Here is a 15,195-nt window from a genome sequence, read left to right as displayed (position 1 = left end):
TATGGCTCCTGTTTTATAGTAACTTTATTCAAGCTACACAAGCTACAAGGCAAGACTATCTAAACATCCTAAATGACAATCAGGTGCTGCAATAGAGAAGAACAACCAGTAATTTAGATCCTTTATTCTGCCCTGTTTATCCAAATGAAATCTTACGTTAGGTAAAACTTAAGAGTGTCTCCTAAACATCATGAAGTGAGCTCAACTCACCAATGTTAGATCCGTTACCTCTCTCATACCTTTGTTGTCCTTTAGTTCAGACAGCCCTTTCAACAATTTTGGGGGAAAATGCTGCTTCATTTTAATCTAAGTAATGTGTTTGGGCTGAACAAGAGAAAATCCACACAGCAGGGATGCAGGAGGCTTCCTGGTTTCACTCATGCAGACAGACTGTTTGGGACTGATCATAATATTTTTAGTGCACAGGAAGTGAAAAATTGAAACAGGAGAAATATGATTATTCTGTTCTTTTGAAAAATAAAATCAGTTGGGATTGAAGGAGTTTAACACCTTGGCTCTGAACATCTTGGTGTGTTTAAATGAGTTTATTAGGTTCATTCTCTGTCCACTCTTGTGTTGTGAAAACGAGGTGAAAGGTGAAACCACAAAGAAGGAACATTCGATGTTAAAAGCAGGATTATTTATACATTTTTTGTCTTCTCTAGATGGACAAAGAGCTCAGATCAACCACAAGGTCCAAACCAAGATTCACAGGGAAGGTTCGTCTGTGTATTGCTCGGTACAGGTACGTATATATGTATTATTGTTTTTAAAGCCTCATGTAATTGATTGAGCAGATAAGTATTTAAATTTTTTCAAGTCCTCATAGTGCTTTGGAAATGGTTTAGTGGTTTAAGTGCATTTTCAAAGTAAACAGGAGCTTAGTGCTAACACTACAAGACCTCTCAAACAAAGGTGATGCAGCATAAACGTCCTAATGAGAGGGTGATGATAATTAAGAGAGTTGGTCAAAAGTCCTTGACATACCTCTTTACAATAAACTGAAATGGCTGCTCAGTGTAGACAAGTCCTGGGCAAATCTTGCTGAGATTATTTGCTTTCTCTCTCAGAGCTTTAGGCTGTGGTCTTAAAGACGATTCAGTGTTTCTATCTCTAAAGAAAATTACCTGTCAGCTCAAAAATAATTGGAATCCTCATAGCACAAATATGTGAAACAGAGCCAGAGCTTTAAACCCACACTGTCTTCAGCGCTGTCATATTTGAAAAAAAAAAAAAAAAAATAGAAACAAACTTAATACTTTTCAAAGCAGCACTCAGCAAATCGTTTTTACTTGACATACATATTAGAGACTTGCAGTGTTTGACATAAAATAACCTATGGTGGCAGAACACTTTGGCAGGTGATTTGTGCATTTATGTTTTTTGCTTTAGTTACAATCCTTATGATGGGCCCAATGAGCATCCTGAGGCAGAGCTCCCCTTGGTGGCAGGGAAGTACCTCTACGTTTACGGGACAATGGACGAGGATGGCTTTTATGAAGGTCTGACCTGCCTTGATTACTGTTTATTGTTTTGTCTTTAATATCACCACAATACCAAGTATGTCTTGTTTGTTTCTCAGGAGAGCTGCTGGATGGACAGCGGGGACTCGTCCCATCCAATTTTGTGGATTTTGTCCAAGATGAGGAGACACCCTCTGTCCAGCACAGGGACACAGTGGCTAAAGAACCTGGCTACCTCAACCACAGTAGCCTGGGGCCTCAGAGACTGGGGGTCGGCACAGGAACAGGGACAGGAACAAGCATAAGCAGCCTGCTGTCTGACAGTAAACTAGACTGTCTAAGCACCAGCAGCTTGGGCATGGACCTCCTGGGCTCTTCCAGCAATGGGACAGGAACCCTGGATGTCAGCATTGACGAGGTCGGTGAAGACATTGTGCCTTATCCCCGCCGCATCAACCTGATTAAACAACTGGCCAAGAGTGTAATTATTGGCTGGGATCCTCCTGTGGTCCCACCAGGCTGGGGCTCCATCAGTGGCTACAATGTCTTGGTGGATAAAGAGGTTCGCATGAGTGTCCCCTACGGGGGCAGGACGAAATCGCTTATTGAAAAGCTCAATCTGGCCACCAACACCTACCGTATCTCTGTGCAGAGCATCACTGATCGCGGCCCGTCGGACGAGCTCCGGTGCACTCTGCTCGTGGGAAAGGATGTTGTGGTGGCACCTTACTATTTGCGGGTGGACAGCATCACACAGGTCTCTGCTGAGCTCTCTTGGATGCCGAGCAACAGCAACTACAGTCACACTATCTTCCTCAATGGTGCAGAGTATGACATGGTCAAGGCCGGAGGCTACAAGTACAAGTTCTTCAACCTGAAGCCCATGACAGTTTACAAGGTGAAAGTTGTGGCGCAGCCGCATCAGGTGCCTTGGCAGCTTCCGATGGATCAAAGAGAGAAGAGGGAAATCTCGGTGGAGTTCTGCACTCAGCCTGCAGGTCAGCCTCCAAACCTTTACTCACATTCACCCTTCTACTCTTCAGTAAATGCAGGGACTTCTTCCTATGTGGTGTACGGTCGTATAGCCATAGCAAGACCTACAGGGATCAGTTTAGCCACACATGCATGGCTGTAGGGATGGAAATGTTGGTCTGTTGGTTGGTCAGAAGGTTCACAACTTTGGTCCAGACGGAAACGTTGCCATGAAATGTAGTACATATATCCATAGATAGCCCAGAGCATGAATCCTAATGATTCTGGAGATCACCTGACTCTTCTTCTAGTGCCACTGTGAGGTTAATATTTGTGTTTTTGCGTGAATTATCATACCAGCTGTTAGATGCATTGCCAGGGAATTTCATGCAGACATTAATGCCCCCCTCAGGATGAATTGTAATAACTTTGGTGATCCCCTGACTTTTTATCTAGTGCCATCAGTGGGTCTGAATTTTAATTCACCCAACACTTAAGGTCATTACGAAATCCTGAGAGACTAATAACATTCTTATTATCCTCGGCTGTACTTTTTGTTGAGTACTAATTAGCAAATGTTAGCGAGTTATCTTACACTAAGATAGTGAACATGATAAACATTATACCTGCTTAACATCAACATGTTAGCATTGTTATTGTGAGACATTAGCATTAAGCTCAAAAGCAGCTAAACCTACTACCTGAGCCTTTTTTTGGCCACTTGCTTTTTAACTCAAAAAAGCAACATTAGCATTAATTTGGAAACATGATTTTAGCCACCTGGAAAATGTAAATCTTCTTTTAGCTCCTTTAATGCCTGAGAAAAAAATGTGGCTCTTTGTGGCTGAGCAGGTGACATACTGCCTGCTTGCTGTGGCCACAAACAAGGTTGATGAGAGCCCTCTGACTGAACCAAAGTCTTAGTTTTGTTAGTGACTCCAAATGCTGTCAGTATGTAAGTTTTGTGTAAGTTGTATTTATGATAAACTCTTGTAACCTCAATGCAATTGCTGTTCTAGTCTCATATTCTGTTCTGTTTCAAAGTCATCTGATATTTCACAAGGAAAGCCATCTGATAATTTACATCCAACACAGCCATATATTTATTTACTCAGCCACACGCTCCAAGCCCATTACATTTACAAACCTGACAAACATCTCTGCCATTTTCATTTTTCCCCAGCCACTCTGAGATTGCCCTCAAGGATTTGTGTGTGTACTACTGTGATAAGACACATGCATGGTAAAGAAAAAAAAGAAATGAAAAGTGCAATGAGAAAACGTGGAAGAAGCTTTTGCTGAATAGAGCTACATAACACTGGAAACAAGAGTCTCTCGAAGCCAAATTAGTGTAAATAGTGAGCGCAGATCTCTGGGATTATTTCTCCCATGAGAATCGTTGATGCTTTGCTGTTGCCAGTGTTAACTTGGGTCTCACAGTCTGACTGTCTTACTACAGGAAATCTTTTAAAGTGAGAATGTAATAAGAGTGAGTCTCTCCACAGCCAGCTACATTTATGACATTGTTTTTTGTGTGTGTACCTCATAGTATAGGTCCAGTGTAATTAGCCAATTGTGGGTACAGATAAAATATGGTTCAGACATGTCACATTGATGCTTTTTCTATGACTAAGTGCTCAGTGTAATGGGATTGTGATTATTTATTTTAAGGAGACCAAGACCCCCATCGTTCAGGGTCTGGGATAAGATGAAAGCAGATTAGAAAATTATGAGGACAAGTAATGAGTTGAAAAAAGTGAAGGAGACACAGGAAAGACACAGAGGGTCTGAGGGAGAAAGAAAGAGGAGGACAAAGATAGAGTGACACTGAAGTTTGAATTGACGTTTTCTGTTGGCAGCTGACGAGCTAACATGCTGAGAGATCATTAAATGATCTGTCTATTGAACATGTTAATCAGAGGCGTCTGAAATAGTCTCGTTATCGGTGGACGACTCAATAAGGAGGACAGTGTCTGGAGGCACTGTATTAGGCTCTCATACTCAGCATGTGCTCTTCAAACAAGTGACTTCATTAGTTCTTAGTGATAACAACATTTTTATTAATATTAGTCACAGGGAGCAGCCCCCAATTCCCCTGCCTGGAAATCAGTGTCTGCTGTTTGTATCCAGTATCAATGAAAGTGGCTCCACTGAAACATTCATTTAAACACTCATTTCAGTTCTCAGAGGAGCTTGTTGTTTATGACTCGTGTAGTTTAAATATGAGAAGAGGAAATGAAATCTCCAAACAGCCACTGCTGCTGTTCCAAGGCTGTGTGTGTGTGTGTGTGTTGTCTGCTGACAGTCAGTGTAGAAATGTGATTAAGATTGCGTTAATGTAGACTTTCGGACACACACACACACACACACACACACACACACAAACACACAGCTGCACGTTGCAGCTTGGAGATACTGCTGACTGCATCTGCTCGCTCTGTCTCACTGTGTGACTGCAGGGGAGCAGCAGCACTGCACAGATGGGTATGTTGTTTAGTATGCAGGCAGTGCTGACAGATTGTGGAAATAGCAAACTGTGTTTTTTTGACGTTCCATAAAATATTGTCAGCGAGTATCTGGCAACAGGATATTGCGGTGCATACAGTGATGGCCGAATGTCGGCGAAATTGGCTTTTTCAGCCAATGTAACATCTTCCCCAAATGAATCTGGGGATACACACCACAAACCTGCACAGAGATGACTATGAATATAAAAAAATCATCCTACAAATTAAAATATTGGAATAAATAAATTCTCGATTCAGCTGTCACTGACTCATTGTATCACAGCAAATGCCAGTGGCAAATGACATTTCAGTGGAATAATTTAGAACATGTAACACGATTCCCCTTGAAGGAGGATATTCTTATTTCATACCACTGTGAAATGGTTCCTGAATATGAGAAGTCCATAGTACTGAGGTCAGCACATTCATTGTTTTTGATCAATTTGGCAGAAATGGTTCAACCACTGTTGAGCTGTGTTTTTTTTCTCTCCTTATCCAGTGTGTGTGTTGTGCTCCCCAGGGCCCCCTCTCCCTCCCCAGGAGGTGCAAGTCCAGTGTGGTCAGACTCCTGGGGTCCTGCAGATCAGATGGAAGCCGCCGACTCTGACACCTTCAGGAACCTCCAACGGGGCCAGTGTGATTGGCTATGCTGTGTGCACAAAGGGACAAAAGGTACCAAATGTCTTACAAGTCACTCTTACAATACAGTTTTTTTTAAAAGTGGCCTTTGCCTTCTTCAGTGGTGACTTCTGTGAGTAGTGCTCTATTGCCATCTCCTGGAGAAATGATGTAATGCTGATATTCAGCCCCCAGGGGCAAGATTTGCTTCAGACATAAATTCAACAAACCTGTGTGTTATGATAATATGGAATAATCGGGTACTTCGCTTCAGCCAGCAGATAAGAGAGCTACAAGTGCATGAAGTTATGATTTTATGATGGTGTGGTTCAGAGTATGTACTTTTGCATGCTGACATTCTGAATTGCCCTTTGGTAAGGACTCTCTGGTTCCTTTGTGAATGCAGATAGCAGAGGTCTTGTACCCCACAGCAGACTATGTGACCGTGGAGTTAAACAGGATTCAGTGTCTGGAGGCCAGGGAAGTCATTGTAAGGACGTTATCGACTCAAGGAGAGTCCCAGGACTCGCCAGTGGCCGTCATCCCGCACAATCTCTTGGGATCTCCACGTCTGTCCCACCGAACCACCGCGCCTCCCCACCCTATCCCTCACCCGCAGTCCCACCCAGTGCACTCACAAACCCATCCTCCTTACCCATCGACGTACCCCCCAAATCACCCTCAGCCCCAGATGCAGCCTCTGCCTCGAGCCCAGCCCCACACGCTGCCCCACGCACAGCCACACTCACAGCCCGTCTGTCACCCACCTCCTCCTCCTCCTCATTCCCAGCCTCATTTCCAGTGCCACCCCATGCCCAAGTCCAAGACGTTAGTAAGTGCCAGAGAGCCAGAAACCAAAGAGCATGAGGTGGGCCTGCGGCCAGCCCAGCCCTGGGAGCGCTCCCCCTCTCCGCTGCCTCCCATGCGCGGATCTAACTTAGAGCCGCCGCACTTCCAGCCACGGCGATCGCCCTCTCCACAGAGGATCCTGCCGCAGCCTCAGGGAGTCCCCATCCCCAACACCATCGCCAAGGCCATGGCCAGGGAAGCTGCCCAGAGAGTGTTTGCCGAGGGTAACCGGGTACGTGGGGATTTCTTATTAACCAGAATTCATCTCAGCATGTAACAGAATCTAATACTGAGCCTGGAAATCATATTTTGCTTTATGCTTATGGCGATATCTGTCAGTGTGACGAGCTATTTTCCCTTGTTTGTTTTTTGCTTTAAAAACCATTTACACAACTATTGGTTTGAAGATAGAATTGTTTGTCTCTTGAAAATGACTATGAAACTACATTTGCAAAAAGTAGAAACTAGTTTAAGAAAAAATATGATTTCAAGAATATTACACTAAATTATTTGGATCCTTGTTCAATCTAAAAGTCTAACATTTCTCTTATCAGGTTGAGAAAAGGAATATCTTTAGTGAACGAGGTAACGCCTTGCATCCACTCAACTCGGATGAGGAGGAGGATGGCTACGACTCTCCTCATGCGAGGAGGAGAGGAGCCTCGGTGGATGAATTCCTCAGAGGCTCAGAGTTGGGCAGACAGGTACTTTACAGAAAAAACAGCCTACTGTGCTCAGCCAATTATTGAGTGCTCATGTCTTGTTTCTAGGAAGAACATGGAGTCAGTTACCTACATGTAGGCAAAATCAAACTGAATCAAATCAAATCCCATATGAATCAAATTGAAGCCCTTCTTAATGTGTATTTCTGTATCTATCTCTTTTATTTTCAAATTTTCTGCCATCTATTTTTAGTTCATTTTCTAAATAAATATTTTCAATAAGTTTTAAAGAATCCAGTTTTAAACTTTTTAAATTTTGGCAAAACATTAGAATAATTTTAGAGTACACTGTATTGTTATATAATTATAATTATTATATATTTTCACCAATGCACATAACCTTCTGTCCTTAAGGTTAACGTTGGTGTGGATCACTCACTGCTGCGGTACTCTTTAAGACTCTATAATAAAGTTATGATTTCTACCTAGTACACTTCAACTTTCTCTCTCTTGTTCTCCCTTAGCACCATCATTACCACTACAGCCACAGTGAGGAGTACCACACGGAGAGCAGCCGGGGTTCTGACCTGTCTGACATAATGGAGGAGGACGAGGAAGATCTTTACTCTGAGATGCAACTAGAGGAGGGCCGCAGGCGCAGTATCAACTCTCACAACACTCTTAAGGTATACTTACTGCACGCCTTCACTCTGTGATGGCCCGGGGGAGGAAGGAGGAGGGTGGGGAAGACGGGGGTTTAGGGAGGCAGGGAGGGTTTTGCCACCTGCAGTGGTACCTGCTCTCTCTCACAGGCTCTACAAGCAAGCCCGTTGTGGCTTTGCCTGGCTGAGCTCCCCCGCCTTGCATTAGCTGAATCAGCCTCCCCACCCCAGCCTGCTCCTCCACCTCGACCCTCCAGCACTGCTTTATTCATTCAAGGCTGAGCTCATGGGAATGGCTGTGTATACATCACTGTACAGCATGAGAGAGGGGAAGGCTGTAAACGGAAAGCATAATGTTTTTTAAGGTTTGCATTGCATTTTGATGCTCTTTATTCTGCACCGAAGGAGTACTACAAGGTTTAAAGTCAAATGTTAGAATGTGATATTGAAGTGTAAATATTAATATACTGTACTGTATCAAAGGGTCATGGCATATCAAGTGCATATGGGAATCTCATTTAAGTGCGTACTTAAATGGAAATATTCACTTTTGTTTTTATGTCTGTCACGTCCTGATGTTTAATTTTTCTATTGTCGATGTAGATGTTAACATTGTCGGTACACAATCCTGTCTTCATTTGGTCTGTCAGTGGGGATGTGTGGATATAAAGCCAATCTGCCGTGTTTTCAGAGTTGGAGGTACTGTAGTGGCTGATCTGTCCTCTGTATTATAGTAGACTTGCTATCAGAAATCAGTACAGTATCACTGCAGATTTGTTTAAGTTATCCCTGCTTTTGTACAGTAATGTGGTGTTCATGAGGGGTATTCACTGGTGTATTAACCTTTTAAATACACCAATGCAGCATCTCCTCTTTGTCATTACCATCTATTTGTAAATCACTGTTGCACATTATCCATCCCCGTCTGTAAAAATATTACTGTTCTAAAATATGTATAGTAATGATACATTTAAATTAGATGTTGTTAAGGGAATAGATAAAGGTGAATTGTCAAATTTGCTTCTGCCATTGTTTTGTGTGAGCACATAGAGGGGAGTTCTGTATGTTTCACTCCATCTGAAATTGTTGCTAAACAAATGTCCTAATGCAGTTTGTCCTCAGTAGCTAATTCTCCACCTCACTTAGCTTCATGTCTTCAATTTCTTTTTATTATTATTTTTTTTTATTAATTCATTTCATCCACATTGATGTTTTCATTTATCCCTCACCCATGGAACTAACTAAGCCTGTCACATACCTTTTGTTTGAATATTTCTGATTTCCCTTCTCCAGATTTAACCTCTGCCCACGCTCAGTTTATCAGTTATCACTCCATATTTGAGCCTTCACAGATTCCTGTTCAGAGCATGCCATTTCCTCCTCACGGAATGAGACTGCATGTCTTACTACATTGCCACAAATAACTAATTCTGTCTTTATTTTGTCTTTCCCCCCCATTTGTTCTATTCACATTCTGTGTTGTTTCCTGCCTGTTCTAAAAACCTTCGAAAAACTTTTCAACCCCCCTCACAAAACTCTAAACTGAACCTTTTGAATTGAACATACTGAACTGTGAAATTGTGGAACTTTGCCTCCTGTGTTCATGACTGAAGGCATATTACAAGCGTCAGGACTTAGCTGAGGAGAGAGACTGCTGGGACCTCCAGCGGGAGGTGGTGAAGCAGAAGTCGCTCCGGAGCAAGCGTCTCCACAGCATCCCCGAGGTGGCCGAGGAGGAGTCGGAAAGCGTGGACAGCATGGGCCAACGCCTGTGCTTCGAAGAGGGCGGGCGACCGGGAACGCCACACACTCAGCGGAGGATGTACTCCCAAGACACCCACATGTACAACCATCTCACCCCCAGCAAGACCTCCCGCCACCTGCAGCGCCAGCGCTCCTCCCCTCGCTTCACCGATAGCCGCTACTGCTACAGTGCAGACGACCGCAGCCTGGGCCGCCCCAACCGCCAAAACACCAAGAGTCCTGACAGCGGTTTAGACTGCGGCAGTGAGGAAGAAGGCTCGCTAGGGCGGGGTCACCGAGGCTACTATGCTCACGGGAGCCCACTGCGGGGACCTGTGCGCATCATTCACTGTGAGGGCCCGGTAGAAAGGCGGGCGCTGGCTATGGGCCGTAAAAGAACTCTGACCCGCCAGTGCAGCGTGGAGGAGGACTTCTCTGACGTCCCAGTGACTGCAACCAAGTCGGTACACAGGGGTGACTTTAGGAACAGGGAGCACTTTGGGCCTGGTCGGGAGGCCGGGCCACGAAACTACTCCAGGGAAGGGGCCCTGAGCGAGGGCAGGCTGAACGAGCTGGACAGGGTCTATTACAGCCCCCACAGGGAGGCTAGGGCCCAGTCTTTGTCCAGGCTCAACCGGGACCAGCCGCTGGTGTGTGATTCAGACTTTCTGCTGTACTTTCCATCCGCAAGCTGCAGCCATTCTGTTTTCTTAATGTTGTTTGTTTTTCTTTATAATTAACCCCCTTCCTTTCATTTGGCATTTTTGATTTTCATCTTATGAGAAATTATCACACGTTCATGGTTGGTCTGATTTGATGTTTTATTTTTGTGTGAATTACTTTGCTTGTACTCAGAATGTCAGGTGGATTTTAAAGTAAAGCTTTTAATTACCTAAAGGCCATTTAACTAAGTTTTGATTTCTCATGTCTTTGAGGGGAAAGGTTCCATTTAAAGGAAAGTCTCTGTGCAGTGCATGGGAACGTGCTGCTCCCGTCTTCTCTGCCCTTACCCCTGCTCTCTCTCTCTCTCTCTCTCTCTCTCTCTCTCTCTCTCTCTCTCTCGCTCTCTCTCTCTCTCTCTCTCTGCCAGCTGCTGGCTTCATATGTCGCTCTCTATGTCTGACCTTCTAGAGCTGCAGCCATAGCGCTCCACCTTGTGATAGGAGCTTTATTTCACCATCTCCTGCCGCTCATTGCTTCATACAAAATAAGGCCGGATCCAGACTTTTACAGCCTGCTGTGATTCATCCAGCCTTCAACCCATATGCAGCACTTGCTTGTCTCGTTCACTTGTTTCAGCAAAACATTCTCATCATGTTCATCACCACTACCATATAATAAATGTGTTGATTGTTCTAACGCAAAGCCCCAGGCTGAAAATATAATGGCTTTGCTCATCTAACCACGTCATTATCCATTTTCAATCACACTCATATCCACTTTTTTCATTTTCTTTTCATCCTCTCTCTCTCTCTCTCTCTCTCTCTCTCTCTCACTTCTCTCATCTCTCATCATTTCAGTTTTTTGTGCCATCATTTGCTTCCTTTTCTCATCAAGGAGCTGACATGCACAGAACAAAACAAACCAAACAAATGGTCTTTAGCTAAACATCTGACCCTTTCTAACCCCCAGTCCATGTTGTTGTGTTGGGGGTTGATTTGATTTTCTTGTTTTGGTGGTTTGTTGTATTCTTTTATTGTTTTATAGATTTTCTTTACTATTATTTTGCCTCCCTAAGGACAAATGGAAGCCACATCATTTGCTCTTATGGTTTTCAGTTGTTTAAACAGGATTGTGGGATTCTTTTAAATGGTTTTAAGTGTTAACGTGTCTTGACTTTGCAGGTGGTTTGTTGTTCTAATCTCTTATCTGTTGTTTTTCACTCTAAAGATCATTGGGAACTCACCATCACATGGAAGCGCCGATCGTCTGGACCACTCAGGGAGGAGGCCGGTTCACATCGGCACCCCCCCTCAGCGACGACCCATTCCATCCATTGGTTAGTGAGGTCACCACATGAGGAGACGCCTCATCCCCACCTGCAGGGCCACTGATGTTTGTGCTATTTAAACCATGTGTTTCCCTTACCCGTGTGAGCCGAGCTGTACATCTCTCCCATAGAGCTTAAACAAACCACGTAGACCCTTTTTTTGTGGGGTGTTTGCACACCCTCTAGCTGTCCATCCTCATGAGCTGGATTCGCCAAATGTCCACATGCAGTTTTGCAGGAAAGTTATTCCAGATGCACTCCCTATGCCTGTGTTTACTGTGGGTTAACATGTTTACATGACCACCCAATCTGACCTCCCCGCAACAGTAAAAGCATTGCTGTTTTACACCCAGTGACTCCAGAGTGAAACCTGTTGCCTTGTACACCCCCTCCCCACCTCAGGGCAACGTCATCATCCTACTGTCTCAGCATGAGTGAATGGGCCATGGGGTAGAGCAGAGTGTGTGTGGGGGGGATCTCTGACCGTAACGTTGTGATTGGTGTCTTCTGTAGAGATCACCATGGACAGTAACAGTGAGGGGAGTGAGGGGAACCTCTCACCCGTCAAGGAGGATGTTTACTATGGCAGTGTAGCTCGGCGCAGGATATGGCGATCTATGTCCTCAGAGGATCAATATGGTATGTGATGCAGCTTCTCTCCAAGATGACAATTCACCTTATCAATGCCAGAAAAGGCCAAGAATCGTTCTTGAACACATGCAGTGATATCATGGTGGTCTTTGTTCTGTGCTGGGCAGTTAGCTGCTTTGTTTAGTTTAGCTTAGCTTAGCTGAATAAAGCTGACGGGGGAAGACAAGACTGGCCACTTTTCCCGTTGCTGGAGAATGAAAATCCTTTTCCTGTCTGTACTCCTACTCCCTCAATCCCAAGAAACCCCAAACCACCCACTCTACCCATTCACCCTCCATAACCTGGCCACTCTCCCACTCCACCACAACTTAGCCCGCCCTCCTCTTCCTTAACCTTTTCTGCCACCTCTTCTTTTCCTTCTCCTCCTGCCTTTATGAGCCAGCAGCCCGTTTTCTTTCTTAATTTTGCATGAGCTGTTTACAATGCAGTGAGAAGGAAAGACACATTTCTGGAAGAGTTAGTGCATTCTTGCCTTGTTGGTATCACTCGGTTGCACATTCATTTACTCTGCTGCCATCAAAATCAAACATGTTTTACCGTTGAAGCACGTTTTACATCTTTCAAAAAAGCATACGTCAGTTGCTTAGTTGGTATTGGTTGCTATATCTCTGAGCCATTATTCAGACAATCTGCCATTGAAACATTTAACATGGTGATCCATGAGAAGCATGGAGAACTGATATCAGGTTCATCCCTTCCCCCTCACTGTCCCTGATATCTGTGTTGCCAGGAACTGCTGGGGCATTTGATGTGTTCTCTCCCTCGGGACCGCGCCTCCTTTGCCCTTTTACGCTGCACATTGTTTCCAGATGTGGCCTAAAAGCATGACATCACACCCGCATTGGATGTAGGAATGCTCTCCTCAACACGTCCAGTCCCAGCAAAACATGCATGTTAATCAGCCTCTGTGAGATAAGGCAGTGAAACAGCAATGAACAATAGTGCAGTGTTACTTGTGTCATTCAGTTTCCCTTGCACCCCAAAAACTGCTTGACATGTGTTTCCTGTCTGTGCTGTGTTGTACTGTGTCCTATGATGTTTGGTGACTGTCACGCCAGCAAGCAGAGATGTGTGAACGAAGAACCCTGCTGTGCTACAATTGTACCGAGCCTTTCTTGTAAAAACGTTGTTCGCTTTTAGTGCGTGAACACAACAGAAGAAACGAGATTAAAACTAAAAGTATAATTATTGCATTCGATCTCTGGCTCTTTTTTCACACATGAATCTCATCGCCCTCTCCCCTGTCAGCTCTAACAAAGAGACATCTTCTGCTCTCATTGCCTCTACAGCCAGCGTGGCTGTATAAGGCTGGTAGTAGCAGCAGAGGCCTCCTCTATGTTTCAGACGGCTATGGCGGTCGCAGGCACGGGCGGGGACGGCGTTCCCCGGATTACTATGAGGAATCAGAGCCAGAGGAGCTGACCCGTGTGTTTGTGGCTCTGTTTGACTATGACCCCCTGTCCATGTCTCCCAACCCTGATGCTGCTGATGAGGAGCTGCCATTCAAGGAGGGCCAGATCATCAAGGTGGTGGCTTGATTCTTAGACACTACTCTACTGAGATGGATATGTTTCATACCTAACTAAAAAATAAAGTAGAGAAATTATGCTAGACTTCTCATTTGTCTTTTTATTTCTTTAAAATCCCCCATGCTTGAATGCTGTCTAAAGTCCATAGAATTACACATGAATTTTAGGAATCTCTGGCCAGGTTTGATGGTATCTGGTTGGATGTCTTCCCCTGACACTCTGTCGTTCCTTCAGGTGTTTGGGAATAAAGATACGGATGGCTTCTACAGGGCGGAGATTCGAGAACGAGTGGGTCTGATCCCCTGTAACATGGTCTCTGAGATCCAAACAGAGGACGATGAGATGATGGACCAACTCCTTAAACAGGGCTTCCTGCCACTCAACACTCCTGTGGAGAAGTTAGGTCAGACATCGTTTTCCCCACAGTATCCCCTCAACTTCTTCTTTTTTTTTTTTTTTCTTTCTTTGACCTTATACCCTTTATGTCTTTCTGGGCAACTTTATGTTCTACTAAACTGTCTTTTACTGACGCATTTCTCCTTTCCTCTACTCCTCTCACTTAATTATTTTTTTCTGCTTTCCTGTGAAGTGAACTGCGACCGTTTCAAAGATGGCCGCTCAATAAATCGCAGGTCCAGAAAGTCCAAGAGAGGTCTGTGCCCAGTGAAATGCTCTTCTTCTCTCTGCTTCATCTTTCCTGCTTTTTTCACCCCTCGCCATCCATTTTCATCTGTGAACTTTTGACTAATTTCTCCTATATTTACTGTCACTAAGCCTTCCCCAAATACTAACATGGACATAGTTTACTTTGAAATCCAGATGATCACATATTGCAAAGACTGTTGGACTTATGAGGCTATTATGTATCGTCACTGGTCATCGCATCCTTCAGTGGAGTTCTTATATTATTACTTCTGATTACTCTCATCTTTGTGTCTGTCTTTATGACTTTTCCTCTTCGCAGAGAGGAACAGGCGGAGCGGCCGTCAACACCCGATGTCAACACGGAGAATGGTCGCCCTGTACGACTACGACCCCAGAGAGAGCTCCCCTAACGTTGATGTAGAGGTACTGTCCTCCCGTAGTACCAGCTATCCGCTTTATCTTGACCATTCTCTGTCACCATCATCATGTTAACAAATGCATAAAAGCACTGAACATTTTCAAGTGCACAGGCAGTGAGATAAGGATACTGTGTTTGTCATTTAGAAGTTCAGAATTCAAATGAATAGTTTGACATTGTGAGAAATATGCTTATTCACTCTCTTACCGAGAGTTTGATGACAAGCTTCATATTACTCTCAGACTCTATTGTCTGTCTGTTCCATGTAGTGATACAGCAGCTGGTTAGCTTAGCCTAGCACAAAGATTGGAAACGGGGGTGAGGGGGCAGGTAGCCTTGTTCTGTCAACAATTTAAAAAAATCTGCCTACCAGCACGTCTAAAGCTGACTAATTAACACGTTATATCTTGTTTGAGTGAGTGTAAAAATGACAAGTTGTGCTTTTACAGCAGGCCATACTGAATTCACATAATGTCAGCAGAATGT

At 44.2% G+C, this 15,195-nt stretch overlaps 1 protein-coding gene across 10 annotated transcripts in view; it reads left to right on the top strand.

The window, feature by feature from the left end:
- Positions 1 to 15,195, top strand: part of rimbp2b (RIMS binding protein 2b) — an 81,762-nt gene that overhangs the window by 58,660 nt on the left and 7,907 nt on the right. For 4 of the 10 annotated variants that reach the window (XM_087170376.1, XM_087170379.1, XM_087170378.1 and 1 more), the window contains 11 exons: positions 666 to 745; positions 1,393 to 1,502; positions 1,583 to 2,461; positions 5,463 to 5,614; positions 5,967 to 6,641; positions 6,964 to 7,113; positions 7,596 to 7,757; positions 11,367 to 11,475; positions 13,462 to 13,643; positions 13,881 to 14,049; positions 14,611 to 14,714. In XM_087170376.1, the coding sequence (XP_087026502.1) occupies positions 666 to 745; positions 1,393 to 1,502; positions 1,583 to 2,461; positions 5,463 to 5,614; positions 5,967 to 6,641; positions 6,964 to 7,113; positions 7,596 to 7,757; positions 11,367 to 11,475; positions 13,462 to 13,643; positions 13,881 to 14,049; positions 14,611 to 14,714 (2,772 nt within the window). Of the gene's footprint in view, positions 1 to 665; positions 746 to 1,392; positions 1,503 to 1,582; positions 2,462 to 5,441; positions 5,615 to 5,966; positions 6,642 to 6,963; positions 7,114 to 7,595; positions 7,758 to 9,346; positions 10,127 to 11,366; positions 11,476 to 11,979; positions 12,106 to 13,461; positions 13,644 to 13,880; positions 14,050 to 14,235; positions 14,299 to 14,610; positions 14,715 to 15,195 lie in introns of all 10 variants that reach the window. The other 6 variants (XM_087170371.1, XM_087170373.1, XM_087170372.1 and 3 more) reach the window with 4 other exon arrangements.

The sequence above is a fragment of the Seriola lalandi genome, unplaced genomic scaffold (assembly GCF_002814215.2).
Source record: "Seriola lalandi dorsalis isolate HSWRI2012SDOR001 ecotype SW California unplaced genomic scaffold, Sedor1 jcf7180002054945, whole genome shotgun sequence".
NCBI classification, from domain to species: domain Eukaryota; kingdom Metazoa; phylum Chordata; class Actinopteri; order Carangiformes; family Carangidae; genus Seriola; species Seriola lalandi.
The sequence above is the reverse complement of the archived record's forward strand: the minus strand, read 5'-3'. Positions and strand labels throughout refer to the sequence as shown.